The 20225-nt window shown below is 49.1% G+C and overlaps 1 protein-coding gene across 2 annotated transcripts in view; it reads right to left on the reverse strand.

Moving 5' to 3' along the window:
- Nucleotides 1–6064: 6064 nt before the first annotated feature.
- LOC144731578 (ubiquitin-like modifier-activating enzyme 6) overlaps nucleotides 6065–20225 on the reverse strand; it is a 41422-nt gene continuing 27261 nt past the window's right edge. For both annotated transcript variants that reach the window (XM_078612730.1, XM_078612731.1), the window contains exons 22-33: nucleotides 19943–20023; nucleotides 19186–19314; nucleotides 16098–16149; nucleotides 15902–15965; nucleotides 14697–14766; nucleotides 14477–14548; nucleotides 13524–13647; nucleotides 12874–13067; nucleotides 12289–12416; nucleotides 9632–9719; nucleotides 9082–9176; nucleotides 6065–7564 (exon numbers count right to left, since the gene is read on the reverse strand). In XM_078612730.1, the coding sequence (XP_078468856.1) occupies nucleotides 7432–7564; nucleotides 9082–9176; nucleotides 9632–9719; nucleotides 12289–12416; nucleotides 12874–13067; nucleotides 13524–13647; nucleotides 14477–14548; nucleotides 14697–14766; nucleotides 15902–15965; nucleotides 16098–16149; nucleotides 19186–19314; nucleotides 19943–20023 (1230 nt within the window). In that variant the 3' untranslated portion in view covers nucleotides 6065–7431. The remainder of the gene's footprint in view (nucleotides 7565–9081; nucleotides 9177–9631; nucleotides 9720–12288; nucleotides 12417–12873; nucleotides 13068–13523; nucleotides 13648–14476; nucleotides 14549–14696; nucleotides 14767–15901; nucleotides 15966–16097; nucleotides 16150–19185; nucleotides 19315–19942; nucleotides 20024–20225) is intronic.

A 20225-nucleotide genomic window follows, 5' to 3' on the forward strand; every position in this document is an offset into this window, starting at 1 on the left:
ATTAAGGCTACACGGGGGAACTTTGTCTTTGTTTTTTTTGTACGGGCAGCACCCTCACGAACATCCTCAACCTACGAACACCCTCAACCTACGAACACCCTCAACCTACGAACATCCTCAACCTACGAACACCCTCAACCTACGAACACCCTCAACCTACGAACACCCTCAACCTACGAACACCCTCAACCTACGAACACCCTCAACCTACGAACACCCTCAACCTACGAACACCCTCAACCTACGAACACCCTCAACCTACGAACACTCGCACTTACGAACCGGCTTCCATGAAAATTAAAAATAAACGCCTTAATTATTTTTTTTAAACGATTTTATTTTAAAACGCACTAAAAAGTAAATGACTCGATTGGACAACGGGAAGTGGACGACATCTTGATTACAAGATTTGACCACGACATACAAACAGGAATGACGTTTGATAATTGTTTTTTTACCCTTCTATCTGGCAACAAAACTGACACCTTTTTTTACGAGGAGTCACGTTTGCATAGACCATAATACCTGCAGTCGTAATGCAAACAAAAAACACTACTCTGATAATGTATGCACTGTCCTTACCAGAGTGATGTTTTTTGTTTGCATTACGACTGCAGGTATTGTGGTCTATGCAAACATGACTCCTCGTAAAAAAGGTGTCAGTTTTGTTGCCAGATAAAAGGGTAAAAACCAATTATCATATTTTTTACTGGCAAATGAGGTACCAATGGAGGAATTAAGTTTAATAACTTTTTTCACAACTTGTTATGTATATTGTTTATTGTTAAATTTGAATCACAGTTTCTATGATCACTGCTACATTGTTTTTATAGCTTTATTTTGGTGATTTCGAAAATGCATGGTTAAGCCATGTTTGTTTGTTGTAGTACGGAATTAGCCTGATAACTTTAATCTAAATTGCCTTGTGGTTGTTATTGTTTGACTTGCATCCCACTGGGATTTTTGCCCGCAGCGTTGAAGATTTTACTGCTTTTTCCTGGATGTTTCTGTTGCGCGTCGTCGCTTTAAGATGTTCTTTGTTCATGTTTTTGTTTGTTGCGGTTGCATCCGAGTCAAGAGCCTCATGGCTCACAGGGCTACGCCAAATAAATGAAACTGAAACAACTCGCCGTCGAAAAATGCTTCAATGATGCTGCTCCCACATCAACACGTGGCGCTTGCTTCTTGGGCGAGGCGATTCCAGAGTTTAGGGACCGCGGCGTTTTTAACCTACCCAAATAAATATTTAAATAATGAGCCGCCCATACAAAAAAAAATGCTTTAAAACAACCAATTAATCGATTAATTGGTGTCGATTTTGATCCAGGCATGCGTTGTCACCGGACCTGAGTACGTTTGCAAAATATCGAATTGATTGGGCAACAGAAAGTAGACTAAATTTTGATTACAAGACTTGACCACGACAAACACAAGTCAAGTTAAATAAAGTCCTTAAAAATAGTTTTTTTTTTAAACAACTTTTTATTAACAACTTCGTTTAACTCACGGTCGACAAGTACGTCATCGGCGCCTGAGACACGCGGCGCCTGCTTCTTGTGCGAGGCGATTCCACCGTTTAGGGACCGCGGCGTTTTTGACCGACACAAATATATAAATAATAAGGCGTCCATGCAAAATATAAATTGCTTTAAATTAACGAATTAGTTGATTAATTGATGCTGATTTTGATACAGGCGTGCATTGTCACCGGATCTGAGTGCGTGTGCAGAATGTGGAATTGATTGTTTAACGAGAAGTCGACATTTATGGACGGCCCCTAATCGCACTGTTTCAAATTGCGATTTCGATTTCGATTTGAAATCGATCAATCGTTCAGCCCTAGTGGGTAGTATGCTCCGAACCCGGCGTCCCGAGTTCGAATCCCACTCATGGCCAACACCAGTGACGATTATCTGAATCGGTCCTGGGCCTCCCCTAGGTCGACTCAGCCTCAAATGAGTACCTGGTGCGGTGTGTAAACATCGCCACCCGGGAGACAAAGGCGGCCGGGCGAGGAGTTGGCCACCCACCCCTCGTGTGCCGTGCCGTGTCAGCCTTGCTCAGACTATCCTTGTCTTTGTGTACGTGTCTAGTACAATCTTGATTTGAAGCTTTCGTGACTGCAGGAATCCATACTCTTTGGTTCTTTCGGTAAAGTCACACATTCCTGCGGAGGGAGCTGGTAGGAACGTTGGGTTGCTCGGTCAATGGCCAGGGTCAACGGCGGCGTGGTGTATTCCGCAAATATGCCCGACTGTGAGGGCGGGCACAAGCCGGCGTGAGTAGGTTAAACGTTGAGTTTTATAAGGGCACCACGGGGTGACCGGCCCCTCCCCACCCAGCCAGCCCCACCCTCCCCACCCAGCCCCTCCCCACCCAGCCCCTCCTCACCCAGCCCCACCCCACCCTCCCCTCCCCACCCAGCCCCTCCCCAACCCTCCCCACCCAGCCCCTCCCCACCCAGCCCCTCCCTGCACGACGGACGGACGGACACAATAATCCCCTATTGGCTGGTGTGACCAGGAGGTTCCTACCAGTACCTTCTTCTTGGTTCTTTCGGTAAAGTCACGTAGAAGGGAAGTAATAAAATAATAAAAATAAAACAATATTTTTATTATTTTATTATTTTATTACTTCCCTTCTACGTGACTTTACCGAAAGAACCAAGAAGATGAATCCCTGCAGTCACGAAAGCTTTAAATCGAAAAATCCTACCAGTACCATTTATATTGCAGCACTGCCCTCTACTGACGACATGGCCAACTACAAGTGCATCGAGTATTGCTCGTTACTGCACGTACATTCATCCGGATAAAGAAGAAATAAGTAATATTTAAAAATACTTTTTAAAAACACGCTTTAATGAAATGTACCGTACGAGTAATGGCAGAACTCCACGACTCCAGGAAGTGGCCCCGAAGCTTGCCATAACGTAAGGGGCCGTGGCCAATTACAGCCAACGTCAGTTGTGGGAAATGCAGATATGCGATTAGTACTACTTGTGAAATGCGTAGGAGGTTTGGCGGGGGGTTTAAAGTCATATTATGCCCGTGCATTATGCAGGATTAGCAGCATCAAAGGGAGGGGATAGGGGTAACATTAATAAAGGGAAGGAATGTTAATAGTATGTAGCTGTAGTAACTAAACCACCACGTAAACAACTAAAGTATAATGGAGCAGGAGTTGAGTTTGAGTGGAGCTGCTGCTCGTCATTTACAACAACCGTCAGAATTGATTTGTGACACTTCTTTCAGACGGCTGATAGGAGATGCAGAGCATCAACTACAATGTCACATTCAGACAACCGCGCCTGGAGCAGCGGAGTTGTACATCGCTGCGACGTCCCCTTCATTTTCCTAAGTTTTTTCGGTAAAGTCACGTAGGTAAAACATTTAAATTAATAAAAGTAAAATAAAAATAAAACAAAAATCACGACGTTTCGGACACAAGCTTCCGTCTTCAGCTATCGTGCTGTGACGGTTCCATCTGAAGACGGAAGCTTGTGTTGCCTCCGAAACGTCGTGATTTTTTTTACTTTTATTAATTTTAAATTTTTACCTTCGTGACTTTACCGAAAAAACCTAAGAATATGAATCCTTGCAGTCACGAAAGCTTCAAATCTAGAATTGTCCCCTTCATATTTGTGGACAGGGCATTGCGTCGTTCATAGGTACGGCCTTTTCTGGATGACCACAGTCGCACCACTACCACTGGAGAGTTTCAACTTGCGCGTCAGGTATCCACATATGCCGTGGTTTGTGCAGTGGACGCGGTTTAGGGGTAAACTATAAGAGCTTCGTGGAAGATCAATCCCGGGAATTTTCTGCGTTGTGTCTTTTACATTTGTGGCACTTACAGCGGCCACGGGAGGTCTTGTCCACACGAAGCCCTCTGGGACACGATGCCTACACTGTGTAGGGGTGTTAGAGAGAGCCGTTATGCATGGCAGCTTATGGGAAACAAACACAGTGGGTGGGGCTACGTGAGTGCACGGGGGGGTGCTCTCAACGACGTCCGCACCAGGCAGCCCGGGGCCCCACCCCTCAGCGGGGGTGGAGTATAAAGGGGGATGTGTCAGAGAGCTCGGGGCAGAATGTTAAAGCTAAACCAGTGAAGACCGAAGATCGTCTAGCTCAGGGGTCGGCAACCTACGGCTCCGGAGCCGCATGCGGCTCTTTACGGGCTGCTTCTTGACGATATGTACGTATGTACATAGATGCATTGCGGCTCTTGAAATACTGAATTTTGTACCGAATTGGAAAGAAATGGCTCTTCTTGTTATTTTGGTTGCCGACCCCTGGTCTAGCTAGAGCCCTGGACTCCCCTGGGACGCCGCCCTTGTCAGGGCCGCGCAGGACTAGCTCTGGTTCTCGCGTGGTCCCGAGAACCAGAGCTAGTGCTCTGGGACTCCGGGTACCGTAGCCCGACCTACCAGTGTCGGGCCAGACAGCCTCCCCTAGCCCGTTAGTGGAGGACTAGGAGGTAGGTCAGAGATAGCTAGCAGTGTATTCCCAGCTAGCCGGGTGAGGGGGCCGATACCCCCTCTAGTATTGTATGTCCACAGTTGTGACTACTTGTACGGAATAAATACGTGTGCCTCACCAACGGTGTCCAAGAGTCATCAACGGTACTTCAACTGTACTGATGGCTCCTAACAAGGGTGAAACCGGCAAAACGCAATTGTCTGTGTGTAAATCAAGGCCGTGTGTAATGTATTATGCACCCGGTGTGGTGATGTCACGTGATACACAAGGCGTGTTGGGAGGGCCCATCCGACGGTCATATCCAGATCCTATTTGCCACCCAGAAAATCCCCGTGTGCATTCGTATTCATACGTGTGAAGCGTGCTGTTCCAGCACAGTGCCAACTTGATGTTTGGACTGCATTGATCAACTTGTTGCTATTTTATTCAAGCCACTGACTGCCACGTGCATTTCAAACAAGCAAATCCATTACACGGCGATTACCATTCATAGCTGAAATCTCACAAGTTCCATTCTTGAAATTTTAAGTGCAATCTGCCCAATTTGACAGCCAAACATTGCCTTCGAGATAACATCCTCATAGATAATGTTTTAATTGGATGTTCATACCATACATGGAATGCATTTATTCAAAGTAAAGCAATCTGTGCATCTTTTACATATGGCAGATGCGGGGCTTCATGCTGGTACTGGCAATGCTTCATTTTCAGGGTCTTTAACGTCCACTTTTTAGCAGTGGGCTTTGGTAATGAATAATGCTCTAAACACAGTAGCAATTCAACAATGTATGACAATTTTGATGTAAGGCTTTCGTGACTGCAGGGATTCATATTCTTGGTTCTTTCGGTAAAGTCACATAGAAGGGAAACAATAAAATAATAAAAATAAAACATAAAATTCTCACGACGTTTCGATTGCATCTGAACTGCCAAAATCGCTGTCCGTGGTGCTGACGTTAAGAAAAAACCGCCACTTTTTTAAAAATTTCTTGCTGTTTTTCACACCTGATGATGATTGCTTGTGTTGCAGTCGAAACGTCGTGAGAATTTTATATTTTTATTATTTTTTTGCTTCCCTTCTACTTTACCGAAAGAACCAAGAATATAATGTATGACAATACAACAAATTTCGAAAAAAAAATAAAACTTTTGAGTCTCAAGACCCATTTTGAGGAGGGTCTTACATTCGGATGTTTGGGCCAATTCCTTTCTATGGAGTGTTTTGCGAGTAAGATGAAACCGGAGCACCTGGAGAAACCCCATACATGCGGAAAGGATAACACCCAGAGGTCTCCTGATGGGTTCATAAACCCACTTGCGTTGCTGCCACTTAATCACCTTCTCAGTCTAGGAGTTTCCACAAATATACGTCACCACCCGCTGACACTGGTCTCCAAAGCAACAGATTCCAGGCACGAGCCGGTGACGATGCTCGGCTGGACCTCCTCCGACGTTCAAACTTCAACAACGCCCCACGATTGCGACGAACAAAGCACCGAACCAAGGGAGTGTGGCGGCTGACCTGCTGCGCCACCCCCGACGACACCTCGACAACAAGCAGTGAAAGCTCGGGTCCGGGCTCGTAAGCAACACTTTAATTCCGTTCACTTCGCTGCGGAGATGATGGCGACGATGAATACACGGGAGCAAAACCACGGCGGGCGATGGCACGGAACATTCGTGTTTTAAGGCAGTGCAAAACCACGCTACACACTGTGGCTCACTAAACTCAGATATCACGTTTCGCGAAGGAGTCACAAACAACCGTCCTTTATGCAGCAGCGCACGCGCACAGCTGCACGACCTCGTGGGCCGTCCGCACACGGTATGGTGCGTCTCCTCTTTGGCTGGATGCACGAGCAGGAGAGTGGCGGGGGGGGGGGGTGGAGGTTCCGTATAATATGCCCACCGTATAGTTCAGCTCGTCGTGTCACGCCGTTGCCTGTTATCTTCCCATTCAAACGTATTTATATCAGCAGTCTGTGCATATACAGCATTGTAGATGTGCGCGTGTGTGTGTGGGAGAAGAGTTGCGCAATAGTTAGTAAACCACACCACGAACTTGCCGAGTCCGAGTTAAATTCCCGGCCACGGATAAACGCAAGTGGCGAGTGGCATTCGAACCTGTTCTGGTCCCCCCCCCCCCCACCCTTTCAGCAACCCACACTGACCTGCGTGGTGAAGTATGGTCAAACAAATAACCTCCAAGACTGACGTGGTATGTGGAGGCCTGCATCCAATAAAACTGCTGGAAATTATTCAATGAGTTGTGATGTGTTGATAGAACATGTGTTGCTCAAATGCACGTGCGCATTTGTTTAAATGTTCACGGCGCGAGCAGAGTGTAACAACGACTTGCTGGGGTGTGAACTCGCCGGCGGTCTAAGTCGATGATGATGTTTGTCTCTTTCTCTAACACGACGCAGGCGACCATACGAGATTGTTTACAATTAGTATTTCTGTTTTAAATCGGCAGCTAAGTAAATCCCGTCATTCGAGTTTCGTGGTATTTAGGATCGTGTTAGAATTTTGTTCTCTAAAGTGCTCTAAGAAATCAACAATAAGTCAAAATCTCTCAATAAATTCCTCCAGATGTACTGAAATATTTACGAGTTAAGAGTTGCATTAATGCCTCGCCCGTTAGTCTCGTGTCAATTTTGAGGGCTGGTCGACACGCCGACCTCACAGTGCTTTTGTTACTTCCCTACAACAACGGTCAAGAAGAGTGCTTCGCACATACACGGGGGTACTGCTGCTGTGTCTACGAATCGTCCATCGAGATTTGTCCGGTGTGGGTCGCTTCAATATTAGGGCGACACGGAGGAGGAGACGGGAAAGGGGGCGGTGGTGGTGGGGGAGGGAGAGGGGGGGGGGTGTTAGTGCACCCCGGGCGGGCGGGCGGGCGACCGGCCGCCACAGTTCGCTGGCCACAGTCTCCTCTCTCCGTTCAGTCGGCCGCTCGGCACAGGAAGTATCGCACCGGCGGTCCTGGGAGGTCATCCTCCCCTGGCGTCTCCGGTGCAAAGGACAGCGTGAGGTCCACGTACCGTCGCTCCGTTTGCTTTAGCAGCTTGTTCATGCTGGGCGCACACACACAAGACACACGAATGCAAAGATCTCCCATATAGCCTTTCAACGGGGCAAGTGCTGTTAGCGAGCACCTATGCAGGCCGACACACGGCAAGTGAGGGGCGGGTGGCCAAAACCACACCCGGCTGCCGTTGTCCCCCCCACCGCTGACGTCCACACACTGCACCAGGTCCTCATTTAAGGCTGAGTAAACCTAGCGGAGCACCAGGACCGGTTCAAATATTCGCCACAGCTTTTTGATCTTGCGAGTGGGACTTGTTCTCGGAGCCGAGTTCGTAGCGCCGTGGGCCGACCGCTGGCACCACCGCTAAGCACAACCGCTCCACTCCTGAGAATATTGAACGTTATATTAAATTGTGAAATGTTGTGAATGAAGGGCCACTGACAAGCCGTGCAGGAGCAAGAGCAGATTTTGTAAGGGCCTCGACATACAGCTGGTTTAGCTGTGAAGAAGAGCTTCATAGCTCATCGGATTCCTCCAGGATAAATAAATATTCTGATTCTGAGAAAATGATGAAAGTGATTCTTACGATCAACTTATGCATGTTCAAATCATTAATTTAATTTATTTTTTACAATATACTGGTAGGAACCACCTGGTTCCACCGGCCCACAGGGGATTATTGTGTCCGTCCGTCGTGCAGGGAGGGGCTGGGTGGGGAGGGTGGGGAGGGGCTGGGTGGGGAGGGTGGGGAGGGGCTGGGTGGGGAGGGAGGGGCTGGGTGGGGAGGGGCTGGGTGGGGAGGGGAGGGTGGGGAGGGGCTGGGTGGGGAGGGGAGGGTGGGGAGGGTGGGGCTGGGTGGGGAGGGGCTGGGTGGGAGGGGTGGGGCTGGGTGGGGAGGGGCTGGTCACCCCGTGGTGCCCTTATAAAACTCAACGTTTAACCTTCTCACGCCGGCTTGTGCCCGCCCTCACAGTCGGCCATATTTGCGGAATACACCACGCCGCCGTTGACCCTGCAGGCCATTGACCGAGCAACCAAACGTTCCTACCAGCTCCCTCCACAGGAATATGATATGCTTGACAGGTTAATGGAGCAAACGATACTGTACGAAGAAAAACTATAAAAACAAGATGCTCCAAAGCAGAGGAAAAACAACACAAATCTTGAGACAACCCCACATCATGCCAATTATCCCGATTATAGCCGTGAGCTATTACGTCACCCTGCAGCCAGCCACTTCTCAAAATCTATCCTGCGAACTTGGTAATTTTTTATTGAAAAGAAAATTCAGAATGGGTTCCTTATGTGAATATTTCTCCCCCAATTCTGCCACTAGATGGTGTGTGGCCCTACGAACACATTCGGTCACGCGAAATATTGGGGCCGGCCATGGGAAGGCCACCGCCGAGTCCTGAGAACAGACGGGGACCGACTGATAAAGGATGGACTCACGGTTTGTGATACGGATCATGACACGGATCATTACATCTCTACTCATACGAGTAAACACAGCCCCGTCTATCCCCTTTTGCCGTGCCAGGAAGGCTGGGGGAGGGCACTCACGTCTGCTTGAGCCGCTTGCTGTGGCCCGGCATGATAGGCACGTACACCATCTTAACTCCCTGCACCACCATGGTGGGCTCCACTCCATACTTCTCCTGCAGGGAGAGACGGTGGGGGGCGGGAGGGGCGGCACGTCAGCGGCACACACACACACACACAGGGATGTGTCGGGGAAAAATCGTAAACACATGGGGACACGTTTAGGACACATAACAACACGTGGGGACAGACAAGGGAACACGCAAAATGAAACGCAAGGACAAATGGTTACACATGCGGACACACGGGGTCATGTCAGGGACACGTCAGGGACACTCGGGGGAGACGCGGGGGAGACGCGGGGGAGACGCGGGGGAGACGCGGGGGAGACGCGGGGGAGACGCGGGGGAGACGCGGGGGAGACGCGGGGGAGACGCGGGGGAGACGCATGGAGACATATCAGGAAAGATGAGGACACACGGGGGGCACTTACGGGGATGTGTGGGAAAATCGTCCAGACTGCACGCAACTTGGTGCAATAGCAAGGGCAATGAAGCTGCCAAGAGCTCACCTTCACGGCCCTGATGAAGTCCTGCAGTGTGAAGTCCTCGCTGCCGTGGATCTCCCACTTGTCCCAGATGGTGAAGGAGAGGTCGCCCCTGGTGACGGCACAATGAGGCGAGGTGGGGGTTGGGGGGGAAGACGGTTATCTCAGTGAGAGCTGCTGCCCCGATTGGCACCAGAGCCCATGGCCGATGAGATTTAATGTGACTCCCTGGCACGTTTCATCATTTGCTTATTATCATCCAGATGGAAAAGGTAGAGTCGTCGTTCGCTGCATGGCCTTCTCCTGGCAAGCCAGGGATTGGCAAGCTCGATACCCACACGAAGGAAGATTCACAACATATGTGACCCACCAACCCTCGCTGCCAACCAGTGCTGGATTTTACAGGCGTGCGTAGCCACGACGGCCGGAATAAATCATCGTAATCCTCGAAGAATAAACAATCTTCACACGTAATTTAGTTCGCCGGACCCATTTCGCAGACACGCATGAAGAGGCCGCATTCGAAGGGGCTGCAAGCGACGTCGACCAGCACTCAACTTGACACAGTGGGAATTCAACATCTAGAGTTAAATGGTTTGTAAACGAAACTTCATTTAATTTCATGCTTGCCTTCCCATACAAACAGAGTGCCACTGACGGGGGGGGGGGGGGGGGCGGCAATGTCAATTAAACGGCTTCGGCCCTTTAAGCCACGGCTGGGAAAACCAACAGCCCCTGAAGCTGCATCTGACACGCAATGTCATTTCACATAAGGCCGCCATATGAGACCTACCACTGCGAAAGAGCCTGCAAATGATGTTTATCCGTCACTTGCAAGAATATTACCCACGCTAACTCGGAACTTGGGTGGATTATTTTGGACCTGGGCAACCACGCTGTGTTTTAGCATGCTCAATAATTTATGTCACTCGAAGGTCCTTCCTGCAGTAACTGTGGTGAGTATCAATACCTCGCCTGGTGCACAGGAGGTCGTGGGTTCGATCCAGACCCTGACGCCTGCTGCTGCTGTATATTTGGAGTTTGCGTCTCTCTCTCTCATCATCATCACGGTGGCTATGAGATGTTAACTACCTCGCCTGGTACACAGGAGGTCGTGGGTTCGATCCAGACCCTGACGCCTGCTGCTGTATATTTGGAGTTTTCGTCTCTCTCATCATCATCATCACGGTGGCTATGAGATATTAACTACCTCGCCTGGTACACAGGAGGTCGTGGGTTCGATCCAGACCCTGACGCCTGCTGCTGTATATTTGGAGTTTTCGTCTCTCTCATCATCATCACGGTGGCTATGAGATATTAACTACCTCGCCTGGTGCACAGGAGGTCGTGGGTTTGATCCAGACCCTGACGCCTGCTGCTGTATATTTGGAGTTTGCGTCTCTCTCTCTCATCATCATCACGGTGGCTATGAGATGTTAACTACCTCGCCTTGTACACAGGAGGTCGTGGGTTCGATCCAGACCCTGACGCCTTCCCGCTGTATATTTCGAGTTTGCATGTTCACCTTGGAGTCACATGGATTTTTCTCCACGTCCTCCAGTTGTTTCCTCCACATTTAGAATCGAAGTGCGTTTGGAGTATTTGGCTGCTATAAATTTCCACGCGATAAGCCACTTCGATGAGCTATCGTGTGTGGCCAGGTCGCTTCTGAAAAAGAGCTGTGTAGCTCAGTGGGGCCTTGCCTGGCAAAACAAATATAGTTTAGTTTAGTAATACGTGGTTGCCCACCAAAGGTATTTTGAATGCCTATTTAATCCTTGGCATGGGAAAATAAAACTCACATTCGTCAATAACACTTTGGCCTTAAAAATATATATATAGAGAGGTTGAGTAGAGAGTGTGGCCTGATAAGAGAATTACATGAAAAAAATGTGTTTTCTCATAAGCAGTATTTAAATTGGCTGATGAATTATTACCTAATTGTAGCTATTGGGTAACAGACAAACCCGTTTTGATTATTGAAACGTCTCCTTTTTTAAAATAGATATTTTAGTTTAGAGTCACAGTGCTACTGACAAATGTGTTAAATTATTTCCGTTAATTAAAAACAATAATTTAGATTGATAAGGTGACCTTTAACAATGCATCTCAGACAGCCATGCATATGAATGAGGAAAATAAGTCACCAGGGAGAGAAAGATTGAAGAGACCAGATAGAGAACTCGAAAGAGAGGAGGGCCTTGTTAAACAGATGGTGGGGTCTTCAGCCAGGACTCAAGTCTCCATCCATTATAGTAATAGGTTTTTACCCTTTCAACTGGTACAAAACTGACACCTTCATACAAGGCATCATGTTTGCAATAACCACAACACAAGCAGTCAAAATGCAAACAAAAAGAAACAACTCTGATAATGAAAGGGCAGGGAATCCCGGATGTCCGCTGGTCACTCCAGGTGCGACGCATGGGGCGTGCTTACGCACCCAGTAGAAATCTCGGAGATCTCAGTGGAGCAGCTTTTGGCTGCATCAACTCCTGGGTATATATGGTGGAGCAAGCCAATGCAAAGCCTTGGCCACAAGGAGGAGGACCGCAAACTCAACGCGGGTTTGAACTGGAAGCCAATGCAGAGGGATGAGCACAGGCGAGACGTGGCACCACTGCCAACGCAGCATCGCCAAACAATCAACAAGGATACGGTCCCCAAGTGTCTCTCCCCACCGGATGGGCGTCTTCTTCACGGGCGCAGGCTCGGAGAGCAGCAGAACGGGGATGCCCAGGTTGAGGAAGCAGTTCTTGAGGTCCTCCAGTTTCAGGCCCTGCGCCACCTTGATCAGCTCCAGTGCCACCTGCACACGCGCACACACGCGCGGCGCTGTCACTCGCAGCTACGTCGAGGTCGCACGACGTCAACATCGTCAAAAGCGACCTCGGCCAATGTCGCCCACCTCTAAACTAAAAACGAAACTATTTATTTCGCCAGGTAAGGCCCACTGAGCTATACAGTTCTGTTTCAGAAGCGAACTGGCCACACACGATAGCTCAACGAAGTGGCTTATCACGTGGACATTTTAAGCAGCAGAATACTCTAAACGCACGTTCATTCTAAATGTGGCGGGAAAACCCAGAGGACCCGGAGACAAATCCACACGACCACGGGGAGAAAAACACGCAAACTCCAAATATACAGGCGTGAAGTCATGATTGAACCCACGACCTCCCGCATACCAGGCGAGGTAGTTAACATCTCGCCACCGTGGCGCCCCATCTCGAGTGGGCGGGACGACGCAGGGTGCGAGCGCTCACCAGGCCGGACACGGCGGCGGTGGTGGTGGCGATGGCCGGGATGATGCGGCCTGCGATGCGCTTGGTCTGCGGGCGGTCGGCCAGGTCGATGCTGTACATGCACGCACGCAGGTTCGACGCCGCCAGGATGAAGTCCACGTGGGCGTTGCAGTCGTCATCCTTCTCGAACTCCAGCGCCTTCAGGCGCAGGTTGGCTGTGCGAGTGGCGGGGGGGGGACAGGGGGATGGTGTCACGCATGGGGCGGCACAGCACGGCTTACCGTGTGGGTCACCTGCTTATACAGCCAACTCTTGGTTATCCAGGGGTAATGTGGAGGAGTGGTGGCCCGGATTAAAAGCCAAACAAAAAAATGATGATGTAATACGGACGCAAATTTGGCCCGTACAATTCTACCCATTGTTGACCTACACGGGGGATGTGTGTGCCGGTTTTTCTTGTATTTTGTCAGAAATAAAATATATATTTTAAAATATATGAACCACCAAAATGACGGCGACGACGATCGATTGCTAAGTTATCGTTGACGCAATATCGTATGATGTATTGTAGGATCACAGCAACAGTCGTGCGGGCACTGCTACTGCTAGCTGGGCCCTATATGCAGGGGAAGTTGTGTGGAGGGGGGGGGGTTAGGGAAGGGGGGCATCACCTTCTGAGATGGCGCCCTCCTTGATGGTGCGGTCCAGGAGCTGCCACACCCGGCTCTCCTCCTCTCCGCTCGGCGCCAGCTTGGCCAACTCAACCTTCTTGATGCCGTCATCCGTCTCAATTTGCTGTCGGGGAAAATAAGCGGAAGAGTTGTGGAGCCGCTGCTCGACACGAGTTTGCGGTGTGTCTCTCTCTCCCCACGGTCGAGTGGATTTCCCTCCGGGTCCTCCGGTTTTTCCCTCTACATTTAGAAACATGCGTTTAGAGTATTTGGCTCCTGTCAATTTCCACATAAGTCACTTAATTGGGCTATAATTTGTGACCAGGTTGCTTCTGAAATAAAATCTATAATGCTCAGTGGGACCTGGTAAAATAAAAAATATAGTTTAGTTTAATAGTTCGACATTCGAGCCAGCGCTCGACAGGAGCAACTTGGGGAGATGGAAGACGTGGGAGAAAATGAGAGTGGCCTTTGCTCTGCAGTGGCAAATTACAGACAGACCAACACTACCAAACATTCACTCACTTCACATCGTGGAATATTTCGTCTGAGTGCATTTCACTACGGAAAATACAATGACAATGTATTACGGGCGACATGCCACAACGTATGACGGGTCACAATGCATGACGAGTCACAATGCATGAGATGTTCAATTTTTATTGACAGCCAATAGTCAGGACTGGTGATGGAGTGGCAGCCTTTGGAAGGATCACACGCGAGAGGACGGCCACGGCAGAGGTGGTGGAGCAAGTGGAGGTCGTGTGTGGGAGTGAGCACGGGGATCAAGCGGAGTGGCGTGTGTGGGAGTGAGGGGCATCGCAGGACCACGTGGAGTGGTTACGACAAGAGGGAGGGCCCTTCGCGCAGCAGTCGATAAAATATGGATGATGATGACCATTTAATGTAACGAGTTGAAAAATGTTGTATCAGGCAATACTGCTGGTGCTCACCTTGGAGGAAGGTCTAAATTCAGGCACTGTGATGCTTTCCAGCTTTTCTAGGAGAAATTCTTTGGACAGACTCTGCAAATACATACAAAAATGCATAAAGAACATTACACGGCTGGCAATGCTGTGAGAAGGGCAGCATTACATTTACGCTTGAACGGTGGTGGTGGTGGTGGTGAAAAAAGAATTGGATTTGACATCGAGAGCGTTTTTTTTTACTCACCTGCTCGGTGTACGGAATTCCACAAACCTCCGCAAAGAGGCGAGCCGTGCTCACAACGAAACTAAAGTGCCTGCAACGTGACACCGCACAATTAAACTCCGCGCGGGCGTCACGTGAACGCAACACAAAAGCCATCAATCATCCCGGTCATCAATCATCCCGACGCGCGCGGGCTGCGGCGTCATTACCGAGGCCGGAACCCGCGAGGCGAGCGCCGGTTAGCGGCCACGCGACAAACCCCACAATCGCAAGGCTTCAGTAAAATGCACGGGCGACATGAAGAGCTTTTGCGAGGTAGTGAATTAGCGCACCGTGCTACGAAACCGGTGACCCCGAGTTTCATTCCCAGCCACGGTTAAAATGTTAGCGCCGAGAGATATTTTAATTGATCCTTGGGCAACTCCACTTTTCAAGCACTCGCACTGACCAGCATGGTGAAGTATAGTCGAACCATCCCCCATGCCCGACATGGCATTTGTGGGGGTGGGCATTGACCAACAGTGGATTTACAAATGGCTGTGTGTTATAATTTTCAGAGCTTTGTAAACTGTTTGAAGTTCTCGGTTCTACAGTCGGGGTATCACAACTTCCCAGAAGAGGGCCTCAAGACCAAGGCTTTGGTTGCATGAGACGACAAACTTCTTCTACTATGTTTGCTTACCCAGGAGCACCTCACAGAGCCTCCACACTCTTTTTCAGCAGGGTCCTGGCCAAGCTTTCGCATTAGGAGGCGATGTTGTTAAGTGAAATTCCAATTGAGTAATTTGCAGGTCATTTTTCAGCTGTGGGAAGTTTGGCCAATACCGGTGACATTTTGCCATGTGAGGAAACCGGAGGCATCCCACGCGGAACCAGTGCAGAATATAGGGGGGACAAGAACAAACACAATCCACACAGCAAGGCACCCGAGACTCAAAATTGAACTCAGGCCGTCAATGCTGCGAGGCTGCACCACCCAGCCTGCCACCTACTGCTGCCCGTGCCAACCCTCTAGCTCATTCACCCATGGTGCGGTGTTAATGCAACGGAGTGAACAACTGAACGTGCATTCCCAAAGTCCCAAGCGTCTGCTAAGAGTCGTGGCCAAAGAGCGTGGATATTTACAGCGGCAGCCGAGTCACCTTTACACAAATAAATAAGCGTTCAAAATAATAAACGCTCGTAAATTACGACGCAAGTCAACATTTCAGAAGATGTAAACTTACAGTTGGATGCTGGGATCAAAGATGACTGGGGTGGGTGGCCTCTTAGGAGACTGCCAAAACAATGCTGGGAGGAAAGGCAAGGCGGGGGAGTGAAATCAAACAAACACGTTTTTTTTTTAAATCGGAAAATACATTTTCTTGCGTTGGCAACAACATGTGCAGATGTCGTGCAGATGTCGCGTTGCCGCACACTCACAGCCATCCTTCAGCCTCGTGTCCAACGGGAAGGCGTGCAGCAGCTGCTTAGCCTGCGGGCGGCGGAGAGGGAGACACACCGGCGGCCGTGCGAGTCAATCCCCGCCGACTTGGCTGCGGGCACTCAACCGGTCGTGTGTGTTTAGAGGGTAGCGCTCTCTCTCTCTGAACGGGCACGACTAAAAGGCACGGTGGTTCAATTCGACCACACTCGGCCGCAACGCCGCAAAACAAAGGCCCGCTCTTGCGAAGGGAGATAAAAAAAAAAAAAAATTACGTCGCAGGGCTGTTGGAACACGGCGCTCCGCCGTAGTCCTAACGGTGGCCGTCGGACGGAGAGAGTTGAAACTAACGCGGAGTATTTGTGCTCAAAACTACGAGGAAGGCGCCCGGGCAGACGTAGCCACAAGAACGCGAGGGTTCCTGCACCTCCGATTAGCACGGTTGGCTACGTACGGTGCGAAAGAAGTTCAACATACGTACATGTCCACGGCGCGGACAGCATGTGCTCGGGTAGCACCACACATCCCTCAAGGCACGGTCGACAGGTGCCTTTGGGCCCCGACAAGATTGTGGAACAATAACCACTGTGCTGCACTCCTGACTGGACCGTGATGGTGAACGATGTATATACATATACAGTAGAACCTCGGAGATCGAACGCACCAGAACTCGAACAAATCGGTGTTCGAACGATATTTCCGAACATTTTTTGCCCCAGAAACCGAACGAAATTCGGAGGTCAAACGGGCAATCGCGACTTGAAAGAACCTGTACGGCTGAGAGGCGTATGGGCAGTGTGCAGGACGCTTGCCCAGACAAATGGGACTCCACTTCCAAACAATAACACCAGCAACCACCTCATCCTCCTCATCACCTTCCACTCAAGCCAACAACTCTCCTTACTACAGGTAAATTGAAGTTCAATGTTCATTTATTTCATTTATTCCATATATTTATTCATTTATTCCCTTTATTTATTGTGTTTCTTGTTTTTTTGTATGATTTTATGCATGTAATTACTGTAAACTTCGTGTAAAAATGATTTATAATGAGAGATTTCTGATGTCTGGAACCAATTAATGTCATTTACATGAATTCTTATGGGGAAAATAAATTCGGTGTTCGAACAAATCGGTGTTCGAATGGCCTTCTGGAACGAATTAAGTTCGATCTCCGGGGTACCACTGTATGCTTTTTTATATGTACATTAAAAAAATCGTGCCCAAATTAAACTTTGCCTTGGTTTGACAGCACTTTGATTACTGGATCAGTTTCCAACGAAACCAAATGCCTCATATGGTCTACAAAAGGGCAGGTAAAATATATAATGGTATTTTATATTAATGTATAGTTTATAGGGTGGAATCAAGCGCACGCGTGTGGTTTAGGTACATTACAATTACCATATTCTTGGTTCTTTCGGTAAAGTCACGTAGAAGGGAAATAATAAAATAATATAAATATAAAACAATAAAATTCTCACGACGTTTCGACTGCAACACAATCAATTATCATCAGGTGTGGAATTCACAGCAAGAAATGTTTTTTTTGTGAATTTCACACCTGATTATGATTGCTTGTGTTGCAGTCGAAACGTCGTGAGAATTTTTATTGTTTTATATTAATATTATTTGATTATTTCCCTTCTACATGACTTTACCGAAAGAAGCAAGAATATGAATCCCTGCAGTCACGAAAGCTTTAAATCAAAATTTAAATAATAATTACCGTTAAGATATATAAATCTGGGTGTGGGTAGCGCGCATCACAAGATAGGGTGATAGCTAACGAGACTGGTGACACACGGGAGGGAAACGTGCCACAGAGACACGACCACTACGGATGAGGAGCAATGAGATGAGCTCATTGGCAGCAGCGAGATGGATCTTGGCATCGCAAATGGCTGACGAGGGAATGGCGAAGAGGGGAGGCCATCAACCAGCAGTGGGGAGAGATGACGGCCGATAACAAAGCAGCCTTCATGGCAAGTGTCACCAAGGGACAAGAACATTACGTGTGTAACTGTTTGTCTAAGTAATGACCTGTCAATGCCCTAATTGGCATTTTTCTACCTTTAAATGACTAAACATGCTCAGTATATGAGAGGGTGACATTAATTTTGCCACTGCCATTTCATAGTGATAATTATGAGCCGGTAAAAAAAAGGCATATAAAAAGGCGATGATCTGCAAATTTTTTTTACAATATAACCACGATATTTGAAAAAATATGTTTACGCAGTGTTTATCAAACTGTGCTATGTAGCTGGCAACCTGGGTTTGATTACAAGTCACGTCTTACGCCCGTGGCGAGTGACATTTGAACCGGGTCCAGAGTAACCCTCGTCGCCAAGCCGCACTGACCCGCGTGGTGAGGTGTGTATGTACGTACGTTGAACCTCTTTCGCACCGTACTTAGCCAGCCGTGCTGATCGGAGGTGCGAGGTACGGTCAAACAACACCCGTGACCATCACCGGCATGGGGTGGTTAAGTAACAAAAAATTAGAATAAACTTCGCTTTTAAAAAAATACCGAGATTCAATTTCATGTTGAGAGAGAGGGCTTGCAAAACGCTGAGGGTGTGAGCGACCGTCTCTCCCCGCACACACAATAACAACAACCGCCATTCGCCACTAAGTGGCGGTGACGTCACCAGGACGCTTGTGCCAGGCCATGTGCACCTTGAGGCCACCTGAAGTGTCGAACGCTCGCTGGCAGGAGGTCCTGGGCAGACCCAGCATGTGCCACGGGTTGACTGACCGAAATGACCGAGATGACTGGCTGATGCACCACCTTTGCCCCCTACTGTACCAACTTGCTGTACTTTAGCCACCCGGCGCTCGGCTCGTTGTCGTGAGCGTCGCTCCTCCGCCCTCCGTTGTTGTTGGAGGGCGACTGCCTCCAACTGCCCAGTAGCGTCCTTCACGAGCCTCCTCCACTGAGGCCGATCTTGACACTGCTGGTACCATTCATCAGCAAGTCCACTCAGCTCCACGTCCTGTACCACATCACTCCATCTCTTCTCTAGCCCGTGCCGCGCCCGTTTAGCCCCCTCGATCCGGCCACACACACACACGCGCACGCACCTTGTGGTTGAAGTACTTCTCAAACTTGACCCTGGCAAGCATCACGCACTCCTCCCAGCAGGTGCAGCGACGGCTCAGCAACTTGACGGCCTGGATGGCTCCCTCGGGGCTCTCCCCGGCGTGCAGGCGCTGCCAGAGACGGAGAGACGACGCACGCTGAGCGCCGCTGGTACCATCGCTGTTGAGCGAGCAGCTGCACGTGCGCTTACAGCTGGCGCAATTCGTCGATTGTACCGATTATCCGAATCATCATCATCATCACGATCCATGGACACACAGCCTGTAGGTGTCCGCTGGACTTTTAAAAATTTCTTTCCACTTTCACTACTACGCACAAGTAGTGAAAATCTTTTTGGCACCAATCTCTTTGTGTTGTATTGTCCGAATTGTTTTTATAAAATTGGCCATTTTCACGTGGTCGATTGCTTGGGCTCGTTTAAGAAACATGGCAACCACCCCGACAACCTGTCTCCCGAAGGTGGGAAACCCCTAACCAGCGGCAACCAGCGTGAAGGGGATTTTACGACGACGTTGAAGATGTCACCAAGCCCCGCCCATCACCTCCCGTCCAGCGGCACACGTGGGAACGGGAGGTAAAACTTCCCCCCCATTCTGTGCTATCCGATTGGTTGCAGAGTTGACCTGATGATGTAAATAATCAGACAGCCCAGCCCAGCTCCGCTAGTCTTTCACAAACAGTCGTTCGGATGTCACAGCAGGGATCACCACGGTCCAAGACAGCAGAGCAGATACGCACCTCGAGCAAGAGCTTGGGGGACCGCTGACTCTCCCAGAACTTGGAGAAGATGGAGGGCTTGTGGGTGAAGGCACTCTCAAACTGCAGCGTGAAAAAATTGCTCTCGGTCAGCTCCTCCCGACAGCACGGTCACATGACAAGCCCTTTACCCAGGTTCTTATAAAGCCCTCACAATTAACGAAAAATGTCCTTAAATTATACAAAACAATGCCTCACTGATATTCTTGGTTCTTTCGGTAAAGTCGCGTAGAAGGGAAATAATAAAGTAATAAAAATATAAAAC

Source organism: Lampetra planeri, chromosome 39, assembly GCF_965212315.1.
Source record: "Lampetra planeri chromosome 39, kcLamPlan1.2.h2, whole genome shotgun sequence".
NCBI lineage: Eukaryota > Metazoa > Chordata > Hyperoartia > Petromyzontiformes > Petromyzontidae > Lampetra > Lampetra planeri.